The sequence below is a fragment of the Cupressus sempervirens genome, chromosome 8, assembly GCF_028749045.1.
Source record: "Cupressus sempervirens isolate cs-2001-9-10 chromosome 8, ASM2874904v1, whole genome shotgun sequence".
NCBI lineage: Eukaryota > Viridiplantae > Streptophyta > Pinopsida > Cupressales > Cupressaceae > Cupressus > Cupressus sempervirens.
In genome coordinates, this window is record NC_143125.1 from 504,423,062 (window position 1) to 504,450,807 (window position 27,746).

At 38.2% G+C, this 27,746-nt stretch overlaps 1 protein-coding gene across 2 annotated transcripts in view; it reads right to left on the bottom strand.

Moving 5' to 3' along the window:
- LOC149543409 (trafficking protein particle complex subunit-like protein) overlaps positions 1–27,746 on the bottom strand; it is a 246,556-nt gene that overhangs the window by 92,470 nt on the left and 126,340 nt on the right. For both annotated transcript variants that reach the window (XM_089798197.1, XM_089798198.1), the window contains exon 8: positions 6,659–6,733. In XM_089798197.1, coding sequence (XP_089654323.1) covers positions 6,659–6,733 — 75 coding nt within the window. The remainder of the gene's footprint in view (positions 1–6,658; positions 6,734–27,746) is intronic.

The window sequence follows — 27,746 nt, forward strand, 5'->3', positions numbered from 1 at the left end:
GCCAAAAATCTCCTTAAATAGACCCCGGAGGGTTAAGGACTAGGAGTACATTCTAGAAAGTGCTAGTAGGCACCCACCGACCAAATAGAAGGTTCCGGAAGCTGCGGTAGAAGTCGGCGCAAATCTAGAAGAATTCAAAAACGGTAACCGAACTTCCGGGAGGCATAACTTTTGAACCATAGCTCCGATTGACGAACCGTTTACATTTACGGAAAGCTCTCGAAGCACTCTATAGCCCTATGGACCAGCTTCGCTCGTCCCCCATTTTTCGAACCTTTTCGAGGTCATTTAATGCCCCTAACCTGACTTTGAAGCATTCTTAGGAGGTCTCCAAAACTCGAAAAATTGCAATAACTTTCAAACCGTGGGGCCTATTGACCTGATTCTTTTTCTGGAATGCTCTAAATCACGATTACATTCATCTGGCCAATTCACACCTTCTAGTTTACCAAAATGATGGCCCAATTACATGCTCCTATTTTTTCGGGATTTTCAAACACACTGATAGTGGAACTGTGAGAGTTGGAACCTTTATTTGACCCAAATGGGTATCCAAAAATGAAAACACATGAAACAGAAACTAAGTCTAAGTACATTTTTTTTGGGTGACACAGGATTGCCCTTATACCTCTGGATGCTCCTGCATCATCAGGAGTTTTATCTCTAAGGTAGGAGCAAAGGCTTCTATTTTGAATATAGACAGCAATACAAGAGGCTTCTGCCCAAAGATAATATTCTAGATTTTGATCATGTATCATAGCTCTAGCAGCTTCTATTATTGTTCTATTATTTCTTTCTACTACCCTATTTTGTTATGGGTTATAAGGAACGGTATACTCCCTCTTGATTCTTGTTTCTTTACAAAACCTTTTAAACAGAGTAGAGGTTTATTCCCCTCCATTATCAGTTCTAAGAGTTTTAATTTTATGTCCTGATAAGTTTTTAGTTAATGTTTTAAATTCTTTAAATCTCTTTAGAATTTCCTCTGATTCTTTGCATTTTAAAAAGTAAATCCAAGTTTTCCTAGAGAAGTCATCTATGAACAAAATATAGTACCAAAATCCTCCAAGAGAAGGTACGAACATAGGTCCACATAAATCTAAATGGATTAATTCCAAAACATTGTTGGTTTTTCTAATGCTATCATGAAATGGACTTTTGGTGTTCTTACCCACAGTTGTCATGTCCCCATTTTTGGAGGCAATCTGATTTAATTAATTTAATTAATTAGGTTGTCCAAAATAATGAATATTTTATGAGGATGACTAATTAATTATTTTAATTAAATAAATAAGTGATATTAAGTTAATTATTTATAAAGTTATCAAATAAATATTAAAAGGTAACTTTATATTTAATTAATTTAATAAAGTGACTTGGATTATAAAAATATTTAATAAAGTCACTTAATAGATAAAATAAAATAATGTTCTAGAAGCTTCTGGAGAAAATGGAGAGAAAAGAATAAATAGGCACCCCGAGGCTTCATTCTAATCAATGAGTTGTTTATTTCTCTCTTGATATCAGATTGTGATTCAATCACATGTGCATTGTGGAGCCTAGGGTTTCTGCAATTGTCACAACTGGCCATTGAGAACGAAAACTCTCAATTGGTACGCAATTTTGAGGGTGTGAAATATCATCTGAATTATTGCAGATTGGAGGTGACGTTACAGTCATTTTATCAGGGCAGAATCGGTGGCCTAAGGCCAAGTTTGATGATCATTGATTATTGGAAGATTAGCTAGAGCAGAATCAATTGTCATTTATACAAACCATTGCAGTATTAGAGAAAATTCCAAAGGAAATCAGGAGGAGAGATTAAATTCGATTCAGATCAACAGGTCAACAGGGTGCAAATTTCGGAGGAGATTATAAGCGTCGATTTATTTCACAAGCAAGCAAAATTCGAGTTGGCTGGTTCAGAGATTTGACATGCGAAATCCGGATCAGAGCCAGTTACATTAGTAGGTTATGCGGTTTGTTTGGACGAGCTGGCAGGATCCTTTCCGACTCCGACTGGGAATCCATCTACGGCAAATATCCAAGGGCAGATAGCGGGGTTATGACGCATTTCTACAAGCGCTTCCAGACAAGCGTTCTTCACTCAGGTTACACATTGCGTTTTCATGGTTCGGCCTCCGCTCCAATATTGGTGAATCCGGCAGCAAAATTACACACACTAGAATTCTGCGGCAGTAACAATAAAGATTCAATCAAGTCTGGGCGTCCATGAAATATTAATGATAAATCGCAAGTCACAAAGACAGGGTTGGAAACGATAGTCAGCATGAACTGTGTCAATTCCGGTTCGAACTCGCACACCAGTCGTGACACGCAACATCAATGGAGTCTAGCCGGAGGCACTAATGAAATTAGTGACTGAAGTGTCTTGGATAAACCGCGGGCTCAGTTGTGATTCCGGAATCCACATTGAAGAGGGCGGATAGTAAATTTTAGTCTCATTGCATGCAATTCAAAGCACGCACTTTCTTGATACCGGGCGAATTCAGTTCTCATCAGTTTGGGCGCCATTTGGAAGGAACGCAGTGGTAATCCATGTCCAGGAGTATGTAAGGCTATGAAAAGGGGTTAGAGTTTTGCTAGTGAAGTCTCCATTGAATGCTTATTTGTGCTGTGGCGACAAAATAATAGAGGCAGCATTGATTTGTCATAAGCTGCAACCACAAATTCTGGAGGAGCGTTCACACTACAATGGTTTGCGATCAGTATTGGGAAGGCAGCATCTAACTTAGAGGATATGCAAGCTTGTGCTCGGAGACAATTTCTTAATCCTTCTTTAACAATTGAAGACCCAATGTTGATTCTTCTCTTTGCCAGGTTCATTTAATTAATAAGATTATAGCGTATTACATTTGCAATTGTAAATATTTGCAAGTTTCTATTAGCAAATAAAGTTGGCATTAAAGTGTTTGACAAATTGTCGTAGCTCAATTTTGGTGTAATTTAGTAGCTCTTTAAGACAAGATTATTTCAGTGGTATCAGAGCTTGTTTGCAAACTGTTTGACAAAACGTCAAACAACGAAGTATAAAAATTTCTGGTGTTGGAAGAAGTTATAACCTGTTGGGGTTATTTCAATAGTGCACCCTTTTCACATGCTTGAGTGGTCTTTATTTAGTTTAAGTAAACTAGTAACCATCTTCTCCATAGTTGATAAGGTTTTGAAATTTAAATGTCCTAACCTTCTGTGCCATATTTCATGTATGTCCGCAACTTCATAAATTAAGGCTTGAATAGGTCGACTAGGTTCTGAATATAATTCATACAAATACCCTTTTATCTGACCAATCAATTTTGCTTTCTTAATTGAGGAGTTCTTAGCCCAGGTTATTACTTTACCGTCCATGAATGCAACATTATGTCCATCATCTTCAAGTGTTGTGACCGAGATTAGATTTCTTTTTATTTCTAGTACATAGAATACTCCTTTGAGAAAAAGAGAATTTCTTGATTTTAGTTTCAAGGTGCAATTTCCAATTCCTTGACGAAATGTGCTGAATTATTACCGATGGTGACTTCACCATTAGCTTTTTCTAATATAGAGTCTAATGCTTCTTTGTATCTTGTAATATGTCTAGATAATCCACTATCAATCACCCATGCTTTACTTGAGACTTCATTTGATAGTGACGAATACAATACACAATTCTCAAGATCGTAGTTATCTTCTGCCCTAGTAACATTTGTACAGTTCACTTGTTGTTTAGAATTCTCAAGGCAATTAGATCTGTAGTGTCCAAACCTTTCACATCTAAAGCACTTTATTTTGGATAGATCTTTCTTAGATTTGTCATTCTTTTGATTTCCCCTTTTCTTCTTCAAATGTTTCTTCTTGCCTTTATAGGAGTTTGTATTAAGAACATGAAGTTCTTCATCTTCCGTTTTCAATTTCCCTCCTTTCTTTAGTTTTTTGGATTCTTCCTAAAGACAATCTCCCTTAAGTCTATTGAAGTCAGGAAGTTTATCTCTAGCACTTATTCCTTGTGCGAAAGTTTTCCATGAATTCGGTACTCCATCTGTAGCCATCAGTGTCACTAATGATAGTTCCTATCCTTGCAAGTTCATCTCTTAGGCTAGCAACCCCTAGGAAGTAAGAATTCATCAATTCTCCCTTCTTTATCTGTATGTGATTTAGTTGTTTTTTTAGTGCGAGAACTCTAGTTCCATTGTTAACCTCATATGCATTTAGTAGCGCATTCATCATAGCAAATGTTGTTTGATGTTTTATTAGCATAGGTACGATATCATTTTTCACTCCATCTAATATGATCTAAATATGATATTGCTATCAGGATTTAATTGTGTGATTTTTGAGTCAAACTCATTGACCCATGTTTCATGAGTAGTGATTCAACATGAATCCATCTCTCATGAGAATAAATGATGCTCACAGGGGTGAAGCACTGGGACTTCCTAGGAGGTCACCCATCCCAGTACTACTCCATCCTGAGCACACTTAACTACAGAGTTTCCTCCATGGTTAAACCCAAAGCTTGCAACCCTATTTGCAAAACCTTCACCAAGTGTTGTGAGCATCACCTAGATCCAATGAGTGCTAAGTGTTCTGTTTATTCTCATAAGAGATGGATTCATGTTGAATCGCTACTCATGAAACATGGATCAATGAGTTTGACTCAAAAATCACACAGTTAAATCTTGATAGCAATATCATAATTTGACTTGTTGTGGAAATTATCTCCTACTTATCAATTGATGAGCTTAAGGGGTTTTCTAATGAATGGTTCGGAAGGCACAACACTTGGTGAAGGTTTTGCAAATGGAATTGCAAGCATTGGGTTTAACCATGGAGGAAACTCTGTAGTTATGCGCACTCAAGCTGGAGTAGTAATGGGATGGGTGACCTCCTGGGAAGTGTCGATGCTTCACCCCTGTGAGCATCACCTAGATCCAGTGAGTGCTAAGCGTTCCATTTATTCTCATGAGAGATGGATTCATGTCGAATCACTACTCATGAAACATGGGTCAATGAGTTTGACTAAAAAATCACATAGTTAAATCCTAATAGCAATATCATAATTTGACTTGCTATGGAAATTATCTCCTACTTATCAATGATCTAAATAGCTTTCTTATTTCCTTTAATCCAGAAGGATTTATGAGGTTCAACTGTAGATTGTCTGGATGCTGATTCAACAAATTGTTTTACATCATTTTCTTCAAGAATCATCATGATTCTGAATTTCTAGGCATCAAAGCGTTCTTTCCCATCAAACCTGTCCTCGAGTTTGATTGTGTATGTCATTGAAAATAGGAGAATGATGCTAGATATATATAAGGTCTGATTACATAATTTGCAGAGCCTAGGTTTAACTACCAAAGCTCTAATACCATGTAAAGTTTCTGCAAATTCTGTTCTAAAACTCAAACTTTTATAATATCCTTTGAATTGCTGAAGATGATCTCCTTAATGTTCTAAAGGTAGAAGTTATCACCTTTAACTCTCATCTGAATTTGTTTTATATCTCCAATAAATTCGTATAGGTAGTATTGCTTGAGGGAGCAGACTTATGTTTATTGTGTGTCCTCAAACTACAATAACACCTGCCCTTTATATCAAGACCAAAGGGCATGTCCCTTAAAGGGACATGACCCTCTCTAGGACGGCCCAAACACCACTTGTAGAAATCAGCACCTTGAGGAAATAATAAAATGTTTAGCTAACATAACAATTTGTTATAGTTAGTACAAGATATAATTTCTACCAAGGATTTTCGCCCATCCTATTGCCAAGTCTAGTGTATATATATGCTTTCGTATGATATAATGGGAGAAGATTAAGGTGCGGTTTGCACTTCTCAGACCAGTATGAATATCATGGTTAATATTTAACACTCCCTTCCCATCAAACATTATAGATGACTAATTATACACCCATAGTGTATTAGTATCGTGGATTGTACATAACCCATATAGTCATGGGGCTTCATTTAGTGTTTGTGAGCAAGTTACAAAGGATTATCCATAATATTGTACTAAAAAGGGAGGCTTACTTTCATGTCTAGTTACATGAGTTCCCAACAAACCATTGATGAGAATCTGACTCTATATACATCCAAAGCATTCTTGCGGGCATACTAGTGCAGAACTAGAAGTAAAAAAATACAGAAACAAAAGGATTGCATCAGCTGCAACCTATTTGAGGTGGGAAACTCAAATCAAATCTGAATGAATACCTCACTTAAAGAATGTTTGCCCATTATATCTTATAATAAAGAAAGCGAGAAGTGGACTGCATCTCATATTCCATTAAAGAAATAATGATACAGGGAAACCCACTTATATTAACTTACAATCATACCATATCAAATTATATGGATTTTCTATATCCAACCATGAGTTTCTAGGCAAGAGGCATTCCATGTTTTGTATAATAGACTATATACAATCAAACAAAATTATCTGTTCCCAGAAAGATAAAAAAATTTACAAATTATGGTGTTGACTTATATGATGTGCACATCTCCTTAATCAAGCAAATATTAAGAGCATAATAAATAATGCAAAGATATATTTAATTAGCTAGAAATTTAACTAATAGTCATCCATATCAATCAATGAGTAGATACCAAAAATAGATACCGAAAATGGATACCAAAAATAGTTGGAGTAGATACCAAAAATGGTCGGTCCAAAATGATGTGAGGGGGCAACTCCACAATCTGTATGTCAACCTCCTTATGTAGGATAGGCTACAAAATAAACAAGGAATGATTGGCATCATTAACATATAAAATGTACACAAATCCATTTTCAGTATACAAAATCCCTCTAAAACATTAACTGTAAATGATACACTCACAACTGCAATGATCAAGTGTATCTTTAATCTTATTACATAAATCTACTTGCAATGATCAAGTATAATGATATAGATAAAATACCAAAATTTAATCACACTTATATGATGACATATAAACAGACCCCATAGGATGCAAGGATCTATAAGGGAAAGCATATGATTAGACATTATCAAAACAATTATCATTACAAAGCTAAAATTTATTCAATTTCAAAACAGACTAAACTTGCGCAAAGGATTTACTAAATTGCCACTGCTTACCAACATCTGATGAAGACAGAGTTTTAATCATATTCATGCATGGCAAATATAAATGTAAGAATGATGCAGAAGCATCCGGGTCTCTAGAAATTCTGCATACCCAAAACCATTGCTCAATCAATTTTGGTTTTTCTTTTAATTCTGTGTTTGCAAGCTCATCCATTGGATGATTTTGTTAAATTTTTTTCCTAGCTAATCATTTTTCTGGAGCTGATAATTACATGAGGTCCACACTTTTATATTGGTTGGATTCAATCTTTTTGCTGAACCCATGTACCTTACCAAAATTGCATTCTCCAATAATTTTGGGCATTATAACTAACCACTCAGCATTGTTAGTATTCATCCCAGATAAGTCCAACACACAATATTTGTTTGGTAACATGGAAAATTAACTATTTTATTTGGGAACAGAGAAATTTGAGCAGCTCTTTGGACTTGATTGTTGTAGACCACACAGCAGTCCCCTTCCTAACTGAATAAAATTCTTTGCTTCTTTATTCCCTTGGGACCCAAATGACTCCTCCATTCCTGAGTGCCATATAAGATCTAAATTTAACTTAGGCATTGCATTTCCTACATCAGTAGCTAGGACACACCACACCTAGCTAATGTTACCAAATGTCCTAGCCTCTGCCTTTCAACTTATTCATCAACAAGTAGAATGAAACTGTTGATGAATAAGGACATAAGATAGCACCACATAGTTGCAGAAACAGATCGTCCTTTAGAGGACAGGATGAAATTAGCAGATGTGATATAGAAAAACAAATAAATTGTTGACATGTAAGAAGTAACTGAGAGTGGGTGATAAAAATTTCTGATTTCCAAAATGTTTCTAGTATAATAATATTGATACAGTGGTGAATACATGAGAAGAGTTTAAGGGGAGAGAGATTAGAACACTAGATCTCCATAATGTTACTTATTAGAATGTAATGTCCCCTTCTTTGGGACATCAGTGAAATAATAAGCCAACCCAATAAAATATTAAAGTTGACTAATGGGGACTTAATGCAGAATTATTGAAGTCAATTTAATATTATAAAGAGGGTTAATAAGAATCAATTGGGAAGAAGACAAGGAGACAGGAAAGGGACGCTGAAGAGTCACTGGGTGGGCATTAAAAGAGGATTTAATTCATTTCAGCTGGGAGGATTTATACTTAGATATAATCTGATTTCAGATTTCTCTATTGACAATGCTTAAACTTCTATCTAGGGTCTTGGGGACAGAAACCTTTAGGCTCTTCTTGGTGAATTGGATGCAAACCCGTTTCAACTTTGTGGTGGATTTGAGACACAGTTCACACTGCACATACAGGTTATTTCTTAGTATTTTCCAATCTGGCTGTGTTACTATATTTTAGATTGGACTTTGGTGTTATGTTATTGTATTGCTAATCTACATAATAGAATAACTTGGAGTATTTATATCTGGAAACATTTGGTGTTTTGCTGGTTAAAACTTGAAATTGTGCATGCATTTGTGGTTTTACAATTCTGGAAATTATTTGTAAGGAATTTTAGTTATCCTGGCTAGCATATTACAGTGGCATCAAAGCTGGTTTTCCTGCTAGACTGTGGATTTATTCAGAAACAAGTTTACAAAAGCTTTTATAAGAGAAGCTTTTTCTAGGATAAATATTTGTGAAAAGAAAACATCTTTGACAAAAGCAAATATTATTTGATGCCCAAATATTACGTGGAGCCGGACTCATCATTTACAGCCTTAATTTTTGGTGTTGTGCATATAAGACAAAGTCTGAAAATTTGTTCATTTCAGTGAGGTTTGTCATTTGATTTTTGTTAGAGGCTTCAGCAGTAATCCGGTTACTTAGTTACTTAAATAAGAGTGAAAACATGCAGGATCATCAGTACTGTGAAAGGAGAGACTCCTAACCGAAAAAAGAAAACATGAATGAAGCAAAACATTAAATAGTTGGATAAATGGAACATCAAGTTACAAGATTGCCCAAACACAAATGCAATAGTATATATTATTAAATATATATATACTGATTTACTAATTATTAATCATGTATTATGATAACCATAAATATAGCAAATAATTTAGAGCAGTATATAGGAAAAGAATAGATATCAAAGACTCAAGGCCAATAGGCCGCTTATGCATTTGATTTCATCGGTTAGAATTATTTGACCGCTGCTACAAACATTAACATCTATTTCTTATTACCGTGGAAATCTTGAAATAGTCGGTATCGAATTTTTATGTAACTCTGCTACTATGACTATCATCCAAAAGCAATTATTTGTAGAATTTCGTGTTTCTATTGGTCCCTATAGCATGGCGGTTACAAGGAAGCAAGAAGATTGAAAATGGGAGGAGATTAGATATTACTTCTTTCTAAATTGACAGTTGTTGTGTGATTATAGGGAGACTTAAATGTTTAAGAACTTGGTTAAAACCTTCTGAAATGAGCACAAATATTGTGAGCATTACCAAGAAACAGAACAGAAATTATTTTGTAACATCAATGTGTCTTTATTGACTCTAGTTCCCTCCTGAAAATTTTAACCATTTGATGTGCAGAGTTTCTAGAGGACAAAATAACTCTATTTGGTGTAAAGTGTGTCATGTCCCCAAATTTTAATGTAATAATTCAATTTAATTAATTAATTAAATTGGACCTAAAATTTAAATAATATAATAAAAGGACCTTTAATTAGTTACTTTAATTAATTAATATGGGGCCCAAGTTAATAATATTTGTACTTGCGGTTCCTATTGATTTATGTATATCTCGGACCCATCTTATATTTTATTTGTAGGTGTTGTCGTGTCTTGTTTCTTGTAAACCCTCGGCAAGTTTTTAAGTAGGGGTATTTATGACTGACTGTAGGTAGTTGTTTAGCATGCGATTTGGATTATTTTCTTTATACTGCGAATTCTTGTTGGAGTTCTTTGTTGTTCGCCATTTCAGAAGTGAAAGATTTAGATTTTCCCTACTTCACTAGTTTGGTTTTGGTGGGACTCAACCCTCACCCTATTACGATTCTCTGTATTACTTTGCTTCGGGACTAGCACTTCTGGAGCATCATCATTGTCTACTAATATATATTTACATGATTTAGATTGCCCATCTTTGTGTTGATTTATGTTTGTTACTAGTGATTGTCTTAACTTGTATTGGATTCAGCACCGTGGAAGGCACACACACACACACTCCACTATTTCCTTGGCACAAATCTACCTCCATCTGTACGGACTGGTAGTCGTACGACCCAGCAACAACCATCACCCCAGCGTATGCCATCACCATACCTTTGTCGTATGCCAACACCTCACATTTCCTAGCCATACAGTCATCCTTCCACATTACAGTATGACACCTAGCCATCATCATCGTATGGTCACATTACCTTCACCATACGAACTTACACCAACCCGCGCGATCTAAATCTTTCCATCGTACGGACATACCATTCCAACTTCACTAAACTGACAACTTGCTATCACCATACACCACTCATTGGTCTTGGCTATCGTATGCACAAGGCAAATTCTAGTTGATTCCAAGCATGCAGGGAACTATATACATTATTTAACCAAAAATCTGAGACTGACAAGCATAGAAACATTACAATGATATTAGAGCAATTGCCTTCAGGTCGAGATCCCCTTCGGCAAGTCAGTGCCTTTAGGTTGAGATCCCCTTCAGGTCAAAGATCCTGTAATGTTCCCGTTATAAAATAAATCATTTATCAACCTATTGTTAATGGGCCGATTGATTTAATATATCTCGGACCCATTTTTGTTTTGTTTCCGTAGTTTGTGTTATCGTCGGCTATCTTTGTACACCTTTGGAAAGTTTTCCCAACGGGTATTTAAGCACAGCTTGTAGGTAGTCTTTAGGTATGCATTTTGGATTATTTCTTTGTACTGCGAATTCTAGTTGGGATTCTCTGTTGTTCGCCATTTTAGAAGTGAAAGATCTTCCTTACTTGGCTATTTCAATTTCGGTGGGATTCGACCCTCACCCTATTCCGTTGTTGCATGTCATATTTGGCAAATATTAATCAAAGGGTACTTGTGTTCTAATTTCCATTATTATTTGATTCTATCTGATAAATTTGGATCTATAAGTTTAGATTGCATTATTGAGTTTTCCTTCCATCCGCCAACCCCTCATCATTTTGCACTTCAAGAGAATAACCAAACAAAACAAGAAATCACTAGACGGCATCCTTGTGTTCCATACAACCTTCCTCTATTGCATAATACAATTGACCGTACGGCCCTCCTGTTGCATAGTCTCTTGACCATACGGCCTTCCTGTTCATCCACACCGTACTTCTTCTCCACCCCTCACTATACAAGAAGTTGCTCCACCGTACCGCCTGGTAGTTGGACCACCGTATAGCCACCAAAGCCTCCTCACCATATGGCTACTCTGCCCCAAACTACCGTACGACCTCTTCCTTCATCCTACCGTATGGCTATCAAGGATACCGTATGACTCTGCTACCATATACGACATCCTCCTTCACTCTCACCATATGGCCTTAATTCCATCTGCTTGTTCTCACCATATAGTGCCAGTATCACTCTTCTATTGTATAGAACCCAACCCATCCATTGCCGTACACATTGTATACCGTACAATATTGTTCGAGTTGCATCCAACTAGCATCCGGAGTTCAAGAACATTACAATAGTATCAGAGCTTCGATCCTGCCAGCCGGTGGACAGTGAATGAGAGTTTATAGCCGGAAGAGAAGAAGAACCCATTCCGTTGATTGAATGGCTGCCGAACCAGAACCCACAACCACCAAACTCGTGGCACTACTGAGGGAGCTTGCGAGGAATCAGACACAGATCAATGATACTCAACGACTCATGGAAGAAACTCTCAAGAAGTTGGCAGAAAATAAAATATCTAGTGAACAAAATGGACATAGTGCAGACTCGGTATTGGGTAAAGCAAACCCTCATCTAGCACGCACTCGACCTTCCATGCCATCTTTTCCACCACATGGAGGGAAATAACCAACCATTGAAGAAATACAAGAGCAGCTGAGGGAAGATTGCAAAAATGCAAATTTTGAGTAAGATATATCCTACAAAGATTATGTCGATCTGATAATGAGATATTCGAGGGGCGGAAACAGAGGATATTTTAATGATGATCTCAGAAGGAAGTTGAGTAAAGTAAATTTGTCTCCATTTGATGGATCTGAATCCATATCTACACAAGCATGGGTAACGAAGGTCGATACATCCAGCTTAATCCCTTGCCAGAAGAAGAAGCAATTAAATTTGTGGCATTGCAATTGGAGGGATTGATAGATCAATTTGATGGTAAAGATTTGGAACTGAACTTCAAAGATTTGGTACAGCTGAGGCAAACTGGATCGATCAACCGGTACATTGCGGACTTTTAGAAACTCTCTGTTTTGGTCATGGACATTTCTGAAAGAAGACGGTAGTGCTCTTCATGGACAGATTGACAAAACCACTAAAAGGTTGGGTAAAGGGGTTCAATCCTACCACCCTGTCGGAGGCCATTAAGAAGGCACGGAGTATGGCATCATCATCAACATCATCCTTACAAATTTACTCACATTCCAAACCGCTAGTGTTTCCGAGGGACAGATAATAAACCTTCGCCCAAGAAGTCGTCGTAGGACGAAGCCACCAGATAGGAGCTCTGAAGGAAGAAACTATGTTTCAATTACAAGGGACCTTGGGAATCGGGCCACAAATGCCTCAGAAAAGGGAAGATCCATTACATTGAGGTTGTGTCCGATGATGAGGATGAACAGGAGAAATACTCGCCGAAGACAACAAACATCACGACGACACCAACATGGTTAGTTTGAACTGCACAGAAAAAATTGCAGCATTGGTACACCGCAGGGGAACTATCGCTCTAGCCTGTAGCTCGAGGTGCACAGTTTTTCGTGTACGAGGAACCCTTCAAGGACAAAGGGTTATGGTGATGCTTGACAGCAGAGCCACTCTAAACTTCATAAACTCATCTTTGGTGAAGTGAAGAGGTCTACCTACGCAGATGCACGCAGGATTTAAGGTCAAGGTTGTCGAAGGGACTCTTCTACCCTGCATACACCTTGTTCCTCAGCTAAGTATCACAATGGCGAATCACACGGTGACTGAGGATTTCTTCATAGTGGACCTTGATGACATGGAGGTTATTTTGGGCATATAGTGGATGGAGACACTTATTGAATACACTCAAAGCTTCAAACAGATGGATTTCACTTATGTTGTCGATGGAAAGAAGGTTGTTCTCCACAGATTGGCAAATGAGGGTCCAAAGGAAGTTTTTGCACATCGGATGGAGGCAATTTTTCAGCGTGATGACGTTGCTTGGGCTACACATTGTTTTGTTTCGACAAAACCTACAAAAGGGCAACGAACACCTCCCCAAGATGATGATCTCCAAAATATTTTAAGTAAACATGATAAAGTTTTTATAGACATTCCTCCTAGCATACCACCTCATTGAGAATTTGAACACACTACTGAGTTAGAAGCAAGAGCCAAGCCGGTCATAACCACACCTTACCACCATCCTAAAAAATTCAAAGATGAGATCAAAAACACGATTCAAGAATTGCTAGAAAAATGATGGATTTGTCCCAGTTTCAGCCCCTTCATGTCATCAATGATTTTGGTCAAAAAAGGACAAGACGATGTGCATGTGTATGGACTATCGTGCATTGAACAAAAAAACAATAAAGAATAGATATCCCATTCCAAGGATAGATTTGTTGTTGGATGAATTACATGGCACAGTCTATTTTTCGAAAATAGATCTCTGTTCCGGATACCATCAGATCCGCATGAGGGAGGAAGACGTGGAAAAGACGACCTTTCATTGTCACTACGGGCATTATGAGTTTTTGGTCATGCCGTTCGGATTGACAAATGCACTTGCTACATTCCAATCATGCATGAATCACATCTTCAACAAACAATTGCGTAAATAATTATTGGTATTTTTTGATGATCTTCTTATTTATAGCAGGACATGGGAGGAGCACCTGAAGCATCTCGATGAAGTTCTAAGGATCATGGAGGAGCAGTCTTTGTTTGCCAAGCAATCCAAGTGTGAATTCAGTATGACAGAAATATTGTACCTAGGGCATGTTGTCAGTAAATATAGAGTTCAAGTTCATCAGGAGAAGATTCAGACTATCCCTGATTGGCCTCTCCCAAAATCACTCACGGATTTGCAAGGGTTTTTCAAACTATTCAATTATTACCGAATGTTCGTTAAAGGATTCTCTCAGCTCAACACACCCTTAACGGATTTGACAAGGAAGGGGTCTTTCTAGTGGACTAAAAAGGCACAACTCACTTTTGATAAGTTGAAAGAAGCAATGAGCAATTGTTTCGTACTTGCATTACCTGATTTCACTCGACTGTTCATTCTGGAGTGCGACGCATCTGGAGAAGGCATTGGCGCGGTATTGATGCAAGATAGACACCTCATAGCTTATGAGAGCAGGAAGCTTACACAAACGGAATGCTTATATTCCATCTAGACAAAGTAATGTTGGCCATCGTACATGCACTAACCAAGTTTCGACAATATCTAGTGGGTGCCAAGTTTGTCGTCCCTATGGATCACAATAGTTTGAGATATTTTCTAGAGCAACGGGACTTGAACGAGAGGCAACAAAAATAGGTAAGCAAGGTTCATGCTTTTGATTTTGACATTGAATATGTGAAAGGAAAGAACAATGTGGTTGCAAATGCCTTGTCTAGGAAACCCACCATCTGCTCACTAAACCAAATTTCAGTTGACTGGAAGGCACATTTGTTGGTAGAATATTCCAAAAACACATTTGCCTGTGAGCTAATGGATGGCAACATCCAAGATGATCGATACATAGTGGTGGATGATATCATCTACTATAAGAATCGGATATTTTTAGTGTCGAAATCCAAATTGAAGCAGAAAATCTTGAAGGAAGTACACAACTCACCCTTGGCAGGACACTCGGGCTTCCTCAAAACGTACAGAAGCATCTAGGAGAGGTTTTCATGGAAAGAACTTAAAGGTGACATATTGCAGTATGTAAGAGAGTGTGCGGTCTCCCGGCAAAACAAATCCGAACATACTCTACCTATCAGGTTACTGCAACCTCTGCCAATTCTAGAACATAAGTGGGAAAGTATCTCGATGGATTTCATAATGGTGCTTCTCAAGGTGAACGGAAAGGATTGTATTTTCGCTGTGGTTCACAGATTGACAAAGTATGCAAATTTCTTCGCCATCCCCTCAGATTTTCAAGCCGCACAAGTTGTCGATCTATTTTTTAGAGAAGTCTCTCATCTGCACAGGTTACCCCGAAACATTGTTAGTGATCAGGATGGGCAATTCATCAGTATCTTTTGGACAGAATTGTTTCGATTGGCAGGGATAGAATTGTCACCAAATACTAGTTACCACCCTCGAACAAACAGACAAATAGAGATTGTGAACAAGTGGCTCAAAGGTTACCTTCAAAACTATGTTTCGGCACAACAACTGGCGTGGGTCAAGTGGATACACCTAGGAGAATATTGTTACAATACCACATATCACATGTCCATCAGGATGGCACCATTCAAAGCTTTGTACGAGTACGAACCCCTATCCTTCATTGACACAGTGCTGGGAGTTAGTTGCACACCAAGGGCAAGGGACTAGCTTTAGTAGGGACAGGACATCCTACGATACCTGAAGTAAAACTTACAATGGGCACAGAATCAACAAAAGATGTATGTCGACAAACACCGAATGGAGAGGAGTTCCGAAGTAGGGGACTTGGTTTATCTCAAGCTCCAGCCATATTGACAATCCTCATTGAAGGACAACGGAAAAGAAAAATTAAAGCCAAAATTTTATGGCCCCTATCACATAGTTCGTCACATTGGTCAAGTCGCTTACGAGTTGGAACTTCCGGAGGGAAGCCGTATTCATAACATCTTTCATGTTTCATGCTTGAAAAAGGCCGTGGGGTAAAACGTCATGATAGCCACAGACCTTCCACCACTAAATGAAGAAGGAAAGCTCATAGTGGAACTAGCCGAGATCATTGAAGTACGTGAGAAAAGCCTGTAGAACCACATGGTGAAGGAATATTTGGTGCATTAGAAACATGTTACATCCCAATTTTTTACCTAATTTAAAATATAGCGGTTGAGGTTCACATGAAGTCAGTTGGCAGTTTAATTTGTTATAATCTTGCGGAATGGTAAGATGGTTGGTCGTTATAATTTCAAGTGAAGATAACAAGTTAGTTGATCATTTATCACGAATTCATGGAATTGAGAAGACGGTTAACCATTATGATTATTTATGATTAAATAATTTATTATGATAATAGAATTTAATTATGAAGAATCTCCTTGTAGGAAACACGTCGAAGGGGTGGAAGCATCGTCAAAAAAGAATTAGATAGGAGCATCACCATCACTAGGCAAATGAGTTGAGGACCTAGCAACTTGAAAACAAGAGACGTGTGCGACGCGCATGAGCTATTTAAATAAATAATTTAATTAAAATAATTGAATTATAAAACATACCTCAAAAGAAGTTAAATAACCTTTCATGATATCATTATACCGTTATATTATAATAATTTAACTAAGTGTTGTCACCTCATTAATATATTTACATGTGCTTATGTAAATAATAATATTCAAGATATAATAACATTTGAATTATAATATTCGAACTATAATCTTCCAACTCTATTCTTTCCTTTTTTAATATCTCGCTTTTAACCGATTAACACTTGGCATGATAAATCAATTTAATATTTGGCAATTCAAATTATCTTAATCTTTCCAATTTTTTTATTTTGTTTTCCCTCTCTTTTTCCAATCGATTCAATGCTTGGAATTCGAATGGGCAAATAATCTTTTTGTAACTGGTGGGAGCCAAGGCGTCATGTTTTCTCTTCATTTAAGGAAGTCGTGAGAGGAGCCAGACTTATTATTATTCCATTCGTTCTACACATTTCTGGATTCCTTCTTCCAATCTTAATGTCATCTCTTTTATATTTGCTGCGAATTATACCAGGCCAAGTTTGGACGTTCTCAGCCGAACAACCTTTCAGTGTTTCACACCCCCGATTTCCCTCTTTTCCTCAACTCCATCGGTGACGGAAGTCTAAGAAAAGTATCATTTAGCGGGTGAACAGGGGTTCTAGCTATAGCAGGAAAAGACATATTTAAACGTGGGTCATGTGTCTTATTTTATTTTATTTTCTCTACTAAGTCTAAGCCCGACTGTAGTCGGCTTCCCTTTTCAAAGTTGAACGAAATACCATAGAAGCAATGTAATTAATTGTTCGATTTCCACTGATTAAAATGTCTATTGACAGTCAATATAAACACATCGGTTGAGATTAAATGTGTTTTCAAGAACATAACTCCAATCTGATCTGAATATCTACCCATAGATTGAGATAATTTGTGGTACCTTGCGGATTGGTTCCCTGTATTACATTGAGACCCTTTCAGATTTTCATCGAGTATCCTTGAGATTACAACATTTATGAATTCAATATGGTAGTTGTAGAATGTTTGATTGAATTGTATGAATCAACATCAATGCACATGTTATCACAATTTTTCCAACAAATCAGAGTATTTGTAACCCAGAGGAAATTCACCAGCAAGATGCCATAGAATTGGTAAAGAGGTGTAAATAATAGCAGAATGCTCATAATCTTATGAACACTGAGGAATTCACTAGCAAAGAAGCCATGGTATATATTAACAAGGTGATCATAATCTTCCAGACACCTAGGATTCCCCTGGGCATAGAAGCCACAGAAGGGTGAAGAGATGGAACTAATGTGCAAGAATCAACAATAAAATCAGATTTGAATAATGAATAATGAATAGCTCATGTATGATCCTGTTAATTATATCCTCCTGCTGTCAAGTCGAATGGTGTGATACCAGAATGCTCAGTAGATGACAGATGTTCCCTGCCTATTCTGGGTAGGGAGGCCCTTTTTCACTAGAGATCGTGTGGGGATAAAGTTGTGGTCCGAGGTTGGGTGGTTAAGCCCCTGACAATGTTTCACCTCTCCCCAAGTTGTCAAGCGAACAATAGACAAAGATAAGCTATGCATTCAATTGTTTGTCGAAAACAAGTATTTTACTTTTATGATGTATATGCAAGAAGGTAAGATTAATTGAGTTATTTCATCATTATAGTTATTTTACATTTAGTTGCGAGAAATAGATTTATCTGATGGATTATTATATAAATCTTTCATTTATATGAATATCAAATATGAGCATATCTTCTAATCTTGAGTTACTGCCAAAGTTAAGTTAATCGGAAGGAAAGAAATGATTTGATGGTATCTAAAGCCCTAATTGAATCAGTGGTATCGGAAGCCCTAATTGAAACTGTGGTATCTACTGCCCTAAATGATCTTCTGGTAATTGAAGCCTAAGTGATACAGCGGCATCTGAAGCCCTAAATGATCCAATGGTAATCGATGCCCTAATGGATACAGTGGTATGTGATGCCCTAATTTTATATAGCGGTATTTAATGATAATCATCATTTGATTTTGATTTGGTAGTATTGGATGGAAGTCGTTATATGATATTGTTATAGTGGTATTTGTGGACTAATCTGGATGATTGCAAAAGCATCCCTATACTGTTTTCTTGATTTAAATTCAATGGTATGTGGATTTTTATTTCTATAGTAGATTCATTGATGGTGTTTTAAGTTCTTAGTTAAGGAATTTTGTTTAATGATTTTAACTGTCAATCTCTTTCATATGAATGAAACTGATTTAATTGTCTTCCTATGAAAAAGAAGTGATAACTGTATTTCTTTAAGTATGTTAATTGTTAATTAAGACCCGAGAAATCAGGATGTTATAAAACACTTGCCATTGGATGACACGAAGTGGAAGGGCGAGCACATTCTCCAACACCCCACACTGCACTTTCTTGCGGACAAGCAAAATTTGGGACGTGAGGACTGTAATGTTCCCATTATAAAATAAATCATTTATCAAACTATTGTTAATGGGCCGATTGATTTAATATATCTCGGACCCATTTTTGTTTTGTTTCCGTAGTTTGTGTCACCATTGGCTATCTTTGTACACCTTCGAAAAGTTTTCCCAACAGGTATTTAAGCACAGCTTGTAGGTAGTCTTTAGGTATGCATTTTGGATTGTTTCTTTGTACTGTGAATTCTAGTTGGGATTCTCTGTTGTTCGCCATTTCGGAAGTGAAAGATCTTCCTTACTTGGTTATTTCAATTTCAGTGGGATTCGACCCTCACCCTATTCCGTTGTTGCATGTTATATTTTACTTGGATCTGGCAAATCGGAGCATCATCTTTTGGCAAATATTAATCGAAGGGTACTTGTGTCCTAATTTCCATTATTATTTGATTCTATCTGATAAATTTGGCTCTATAAGTTTAGATTGCATTATTGAGTTTTCCTTCTATCTGCACACCCTTCATCATTCCGCACTTCAAGAGAATAATTAAACAAAACAAGATATCAATAGACGGCATCCTTGTGTAGTGTACAACCTTCCTCTGTTGCATAATACAATTGACCGTACAGCCCTCCTATTGCATAGTCTCTTGACCGTACGGCCTTCATGTTCATCCATGTCGTACTTCTTCTCCACCCCCCCCACCGTACAACAAGTTTCTCCACCATACAGCCTGGTAGTTGGACCACCATAAGGCCACCAAAGCCTCCTCACCGTACAGCTACTCTGCCCCAATCCACAGTACGGCCTCTTCCTTCATCCTACCATACGGCTATCAAGGATACCATACAGCTCCGCTACCATATACGACATCCTCCTTCACTCTCACCGTACGGCCACTAAGTATATTGTACAACCTTGATTTCATCTACTTGTCATCATCGTATAGTGCCAGTATCACTCTTCTATTGTACAGAACCCAACCCATCCATTGTCGTACACATTGCATACCGTACAATATTGCTCAAGTTGCATCCAACTAGCATCCGAACATCAAGTACATTACAAATCGCCTTTGGACCAAGATTGCTTTTAGATCGAGATTGTTGCCGGACACTTCAGGTCGAGATTGCCTCTGGACAGAAATCCCCTTCGAGTTGAGATTGCCTTCGGGGCATGATCTTGAATTACAAAATTTGGTCTATGATGTCTCATCACTTCTTGATCACCATCAATCAAGATCATGATACTAAGATTTCAGTTACAGTGATTTCGTGCATTGAAGAGATGGATGAAATATCCCAACCCATCACATCTATCTTATGTGTTTTTCGTAATCTAGAATGTATCCCCTCTATAGCAGCATATAGATTGGTCAGTAATGTTTCCAAACATTGTGAAGAAAAATTAATATCTCATTTGCACAAGTGGGAGAAAATGGATGACAATGATAAGGGTGATGCATTACGTGAGGAGAATGAAGGCATGATTAAAAGGGTTGCTCCAAGAGGATTTGCTAAATCTTTCTAATACACCAACATTGGGAGAACGCTTAAAAATGAAGATGTTACTTGCATGGATCTTGTGAAGACATGGACGGATCAAGTTGTGCCATCACCGAAGTTGTGCCCATCCCTGAGGCACTATTTGTCATGGAGGTTCTATCAGTTTTTGAGGTTGTGTCCATCATAGAAGCTATGTTTGTTGCTAAGGCTCAATCCGTCAGAGAAGTTATGTTCATCCCCAAGGCTATGTCTATCACCAATGTTGTGTTTGTTGCTGAGGTTGTGTGTCTGTCACCGAAGTTATGTCCATCATCATGGTCATGTCCATCGCCAGGGTTGTATGTCCGTCATTGTGGTTGTATCTGTCACCATAGTCATGTTTGTTGTCGTCAATGTCGTTGTGTTTGTCACCATAGTTGTATTTGTTTTCACCAGCGTCATTGTGTCCATCACCATCATTGTGTTTGTTGTTTTCACCGTCGCCATGTCCGTTATCATCATTGTGTTTGTTATCGTCACCGTCGCCATGTCCGTTGTCGAGTCCATCGTCATGTCTGTCGTCGTCGTTGTGTCTGTCACCGACGCCAAGTCTATGTCCGTCATCAAGTTTGTGGTCGTTGTCACTATGGCTATCTCCGTCATCATTGTGTGTCCGTCATTGTAGCTATGTCTGTCACCATTGAGACGTTGCTCATTGTCGAGACTCAATCCATCGTCGAGGCATCAATCGAGGTTCTATGTGTCACTGAGGTTTTATCTGCAGCTAAAGTTTTGTTTGCCGCTGAGGTACTCTCCATCGAGGCTTTCTCTGCAAAGGCTCCCTTCACCGAGGTACTCATGGTCAGGGTTCCCTTCGCTAAGTTACTCTCTATCGAGGTTCCCTTCACTGAGGTACTCTTCGTTGAGGCTCTCGTCATCACGACACCCTTCGCCAAGGCTCCTATCACTGAATTACATGTGGTTGAGAGCCCCTTCGTCGACATTCTCACCACCGAGGCTCTCTTCGTCGATGTTTCGTCCTTCGGGAATATAATAGTGGTTGTGATTGTGTCAATGGCTAAGTTTGTGCCAACATTGGTGTCTATGTGTATGACCATACCCAAAGAGATATTTTAACATAATGATGTGAAAAATTTGCTCAATTTGCATCATTGGATTGTGTTGAAGGGCATTGACAATGTTTATATCACAATGGCACAACATATGCCTAACGACAATATGGTATAAGGGAGGTTTGATGACAATTCACGCATCTCGCCTGCGTGCTTGGTTTGGGATCCTGGTGCTAACAACAAAACCAATGTTGAAGTGAACCCCCATTGTGCTCTCAGTCTATGTGATGAGAGCAACACTACTAAACTACAGGAGAGCATGGATAATAATCTCGAGTCACATAAATAGAATCATGAACCTAGAGAATGGGGCGAAGGTTGTTTGCGGGAACAATTGCTACCATTGATTGATGATGGAGTCTATCCTCCAACTATGCTCAAGGAATGTATAACTGCAATCTTTCCATGTAAGGGACATTTAAGCGAGAGCAACAAGGTCTGCCTAAGTTATGAGTTTCCAGAAGAGATTGACGAACATGATGACATCGATGTATTTTATGATTGGCATCTTTGGGATCCCAGTGACTCAGGACACAACAATATTTATATCAGAGTGGCGCAGCAAAAGTTTGATGGCAATGTGATGCTATGGAAGATTGATGTCATTTTACTCGTCTCGCTTGCACGTTTGATTTGGGACCCTAGAGCTGTTAGTGTTTTGTCTGATGACGGATTGCTTGCGGGCAAGCAATCTTTGGGCAACGAGGATTTGTCATGTCCCCAAATTTTAATGTAATAATTAAATTTAATTAATTAATTAATTGGTCCAAGAATTTAAATAATATAATAAAAGGACCTTTCATTAGTTACTTTAATTAATTAATATGGGGCCCAAGTAAATAATATTTATATCTATGGTTCCAATTGATTTATGTATATATCAAACCCATCTTTTATTTTATTTGTAGGTGTTGTCATGTTAGCGTTACTTGTAAACCCTCGGCAAGTTTCTCTGTAGGTGTATTTATGAGCAGCTATAGGTAGTTGTGAGTATCAGATTTGGATTATTTTCTTAGTACTCCAAATTCTTGTTGGCGTTCTTTGTTCTTCGTCATTTTGGGAGTGAATGATCTTCCCTACTTGGCTAGTTTGGTTTCGGTGTGACCCAACCCTCACCCTATTCCGATTATTTGTATTACTTTGCTTCAAGTCTGGCACATCTAGAGCACCATCATTGCCTGCTAATATATATTTACATGATTTAGATTGCCCATCTTTGTGTTGATTTATGTTTGTTATTGGAGATCGTCTTAACTTGTATTGGATTCGGCATTGTAGAAGGCACACATGCACTCCACTATTTCCTCGGCACAGATCTATCTCCATCCATACGGACTAGCAGCCATACGACCCACCAACAACCATCACCCTACTATATGCCATCACCATACCTTTGCCATACCCCAACACCTCACATTCCCTAGCCATACGATCATCCTTCCACATTACCATATGACACCTAGCCATCATCACCATACGGTCGCATTGCCTTCACCGTACGGACTTACACTCCACTTACGCGATCTGAATCTTTCCATCGTACGATCACATTGCCTTCATCGTATGGACTTACACTCCACCCGCACGATCTGATTCTTTCCACCGTATGGACATACCATTCCAACTTTACTATACAGACAACTTGCTATCACTGTACACCACTCGTTGGTCTTGGCTACCGTACACACAAGGCAAATTCCAACTGATTCGTTGCATGTAGGGAACTATCTACATTCTTTAACCAAAAATTTGAGACCAACAAGCATAGGAACCTTACAGTGGTATCAGAGCAATTGCCTTCGGGTTGAGATCCCCTTTGGGAAGTCATTGCTTTTGGGTTTAGATCCCCTTAGGACTGAAATTGCCTTTGGATTGAGATAGCCTCCGGACAGAGATCCCCTTCAGACAAAGATCCCCTTTGGGATGAGATCACCTTCAAGTCGAGTTCACCTTCGGGACATTACAAAGTGATTAGTTCCAACTTTGTAGTGTTGGCAAGGTCAAAGGCATCTTTTTGTGATTAGGGAAGAAATAGTAACCGATGGAGAAGTTGTTTCATCAAACGTTGATATATGTGTGTCATTTTCTTTTGTAGGAGCAATTAACTCAAAAACGAAGAGCGTTTACAACCTGCGAAGAAGCTAGAGTCATTGAATGATACAGTTGGTTGTCATTTACAATAGAATTTCTTGCATTCTAGGCCAAAGCGGGTATTATATAGAGCCAACAGTGTGGACGAAGAGATAATTGTTCGCTATTGGAAGGAACAAAGAAAACCAAAGTTGATGTAAAGGGTGGAACTGTATCGTTCAGGAATAAATGTCAATCTGTGAGAAGCCAATACAAGTGTTGCATAAGTGTTACAAAGCATTAAATCGATGGTGGATGAGAACAATGCAAACGTTTACACCCACTCACTCGATGGACCTTGTGGTTAAGCGATGTGAAGTCCGAGTGCACTTTTGAAGACTGGAGTTGAGTAACTACATTGCATTAAGTCACATCACTGATTTTTCCCATGTCACCTCTTGACCAATAACCATCTTCTGCTAAGTCAATTGAAACTCAAGTATTATTGCCTACAATTGAGGGAGAAAAAGGTTGACTGTTGTTTAGAGGCTTAGTTGAAGTTATATTAATCTAGAAAATTTCCATGAATCTCTGACTAGAACAATATACTTAAAAATCTAGAAATCGTGGCAAGTTTTAGCAGGCCACAATCATAAATAAGAGCCTACAAGTATTTAGCTTCAAAAAAACTACAAGTATGTGATGCAAAAGCACAGAAGAGATATATGAATTCTCATGAGTGTTAAGAAAGAAAGTGTTGAGGGGTTCTGTTGGAACCTATTCCTAAGATGAATCAGTCGACCTATTCTAGAGTTATATGAGTTGTTTAAGAAGTTGAATAACAGTATTACTGTCGAGTCAGTCTGGCAGTCCTTAAGAGAAGCTTATCTAAGACCATTTGAAAACATTTACCCCTGCAATCAAGAAAATATTGAGATTTACAATCATTCATTAGGATATTCTGGATAATTGTCCTTCCTGTAAAAAGGAAATAAAGTTATTCTTCGAATCTCTTTCACAACATTCATCTTTTCAGTTGATACCTTCAAAAATTGTTGGTTGTAACCTTCCTGCGAGCCATTGTCTGGTATGGTGTCATACGGAGTACCTACGGATTGATGGACTAACGATACTTTGAGGAAGACCTGTAATATACGTGGTGTATGTTGGAGTACATACAAGCTAAAGGGCTATTGGTGCACTTTAAAGACAACTTTGCATTCTTTCTTACAACAACATTCACAATTGCAATAAGAGATGCATAAAACATTGAAACTAAGCTCTACATATTGAAAACCAATAAAAACAAATTCAGAGAGCCCCTTCCAAAGCAAAATTGTTTAACAAAATTGTGAAGCAACAGAGAACAGAAAACTAGCATAAGAGGGGTGGGTCATTTAAGTGACAGATCAAGAAAATCATCAAGAGAGTGCTTGTGATTAAGGACTGTGCATCATAAGGACAAAACTGAGCAGTGTAGTACAGAGTTTTCCAGTGGAAAAAAGCGAAATTTTAGGTGCATCAGTTTTGGTGGAAGCAAAACAAAAGAAAGACAATGGAAAATATGGAGAACAAGGTGTTCTCAAAGGAATTAAATGACACCTTTAACAGTCAACAGTTCATAGACCTTTGAAAAGAAACCAAATTAAGGAATGGATTGTTTATCATCAGATTGCAATTGGAGTCTATGAAAAGTATGGATAATGTTCTTTTGAAGCTAGGAGAATTTGATTCATCTTTAACCAAAGTAGAACAGTCTGATTAGAGGCCCTTGAATTGGGCTTCGTAACCCTACATGAATTCCTTAGCGAAATACAACTTAATGGAACATTTGAGTGAAGGCGCAAGACTATTGGTTGCATCTTTTCTTTGTGAATTATCATAATAACAGCTCCTATTACACCTTACATTGATAGCACATTGAAGAAGGTATTACAACTGATTGTGGGCATTTTATGTAGACTACATGGCATCAAGGGCCCTACTTTTGGTAAGAAGGTGAAGATCTTGGAAATCGTGACAAAAACCAGACTTTTCATCATCATGTTGGATCTCGATTGTGAAGGAATGATATTTCAGTTGTTTCAATGTTTTTTAAATGAGTTTAGGAATCATCACCCAGACATCGTAAGAGCTTACATTGAACTATCATGTATTTAATTTTAGATGAGGATAAAAATAGTTGCAATCAATTTTGTTGGCATATTGGAGAGGAAAATATAAAATCTCACTTATGGCTTATGAGCTTACAGAGGAATTAATTAAGCATAAAATTAAAAGGTTGTGGGATCCCATTACAAGTAGAGAGTTGATATCAATGGGGCATTCAGGTTGAAGGAACTTTGAAAATGAGCAAGAACAAAATGAGGAAAGAGCAACTTTGTTTCACTTGTCAGCATACTTGGTCACTTGATCACATTTGTGAAGACAAGGAAAAAGAGTCAGCCCATGAAGTTCAGATCAGGATCGAGGAAGTCAGAGATCCTACAATTTAGCTCCAACAAAGTGATACCCATGCTTGCAAAGAGATGGAATCAGCTTTGGGTAATGATGAGGAATATACTAGGAATTTTATTTTCTAACTTGGAAGTGATTATTGACAAGCCTCTTTATGAGGATGCTTATCTACATGGTATTTCCAAGATAGAAAATAAATCTTTCCATGAGAAGGAACCATTTGAAAATGAGGTCATAATATCATATATGTCTTATATTTAGAGGGGGAAACTACTCCTGACAAATCTGAAACTACTGCAATAGATGATGAAATTTCTTCCATCCAAGGGGTTGTTCAAAATTGTGAAAATGAGCTAGACCATGAGGATGACACTATAGGGGCTGATTTGGATGATCAATCAGAAAATTTTCGTTTAGATGAGGAAACCAGAGCATATAATTTGTGTCGTAGGTAGAAATTGTGTCTTCCGACTGGATTGTCGTCGATGTTTCGGTATTTTGTAGCCGACGGGTAAATAGTTTGTAGCAGACATAATGTTTGTGGCCGATGGACTCCTTCGGGAAGGTGCAGCGGATAGTATTTATATCCCGTCTGGGATCATTGTAAATCATCATTGATCATCTATCATTCATCTTCTTATCTTATGAAGCATAATGTAATGTTCTGGCATATGCGAATGATCTAAGGAGTTCTGCCGTTCCATTGTCTGTATGCGTTCATTTATTTTACCTGTACAGTAAACATTTGGCGTCGTTGCCTTATGAACCTGGAAGGTGGGAGGAATGAAGATTAATGCCAAATCAGCTTAACAAGGATCAAAATAAGGTCAAGGGAAAAGATGGAATCCGTACTGCACAAAAAAATTTAATTTTGGCACAGCAAGCCAAACGCCGAAGGAGATTCCAGAAGATTGCCGACGGAAACCGGAGCACGGAAGACTTGTTGGAGGAAACTCGGCAGCGGGTGGAATTGGTGGAAGAAGCACGGGAGGAGTTTTTGAATTTGTGTTCGCCGAGGGAAGAGAATCCAGACGGAAGAGCATCGACTCGCACAGCTCGAAGTGCCGACAGAGCAAGAGCGTGGAGTGAACTCTTCATCCAGGATATACTTCCACAAGGGACAACTTCAGAACACCCTTCTTCACCAAGGTTCGCAGCTGTTGAGTCTGACGGTGTGGGAGTGCAGACCGCCGGTGTGGGAGACCAGTCCGCCGGTGTGGGAGTACAGACTGTTGGTGTGGGAGTGCAAACCGCCGGTGTGGGAGTGAAGAGCGACAGTGTTGCAGGACCGAGCAACACCTGTTTACAGAAACAAATTGTGATGGCGGGACCAAAAGAAAAACTGCCGAAGTTCAATGGCGATGGTACGGCCGATCCCATTCAACATTGCAAAACATGTGAAACAATCTGGAAGGCAAATGGGATAACTGATGAAGACGACTGGATGAGGCAATTTCCGGCCACCCTACGGGGCGTAGCAATTGATTGGTTTACTGATACAGATCCACCAAAGCTAAACAGTTGGGAT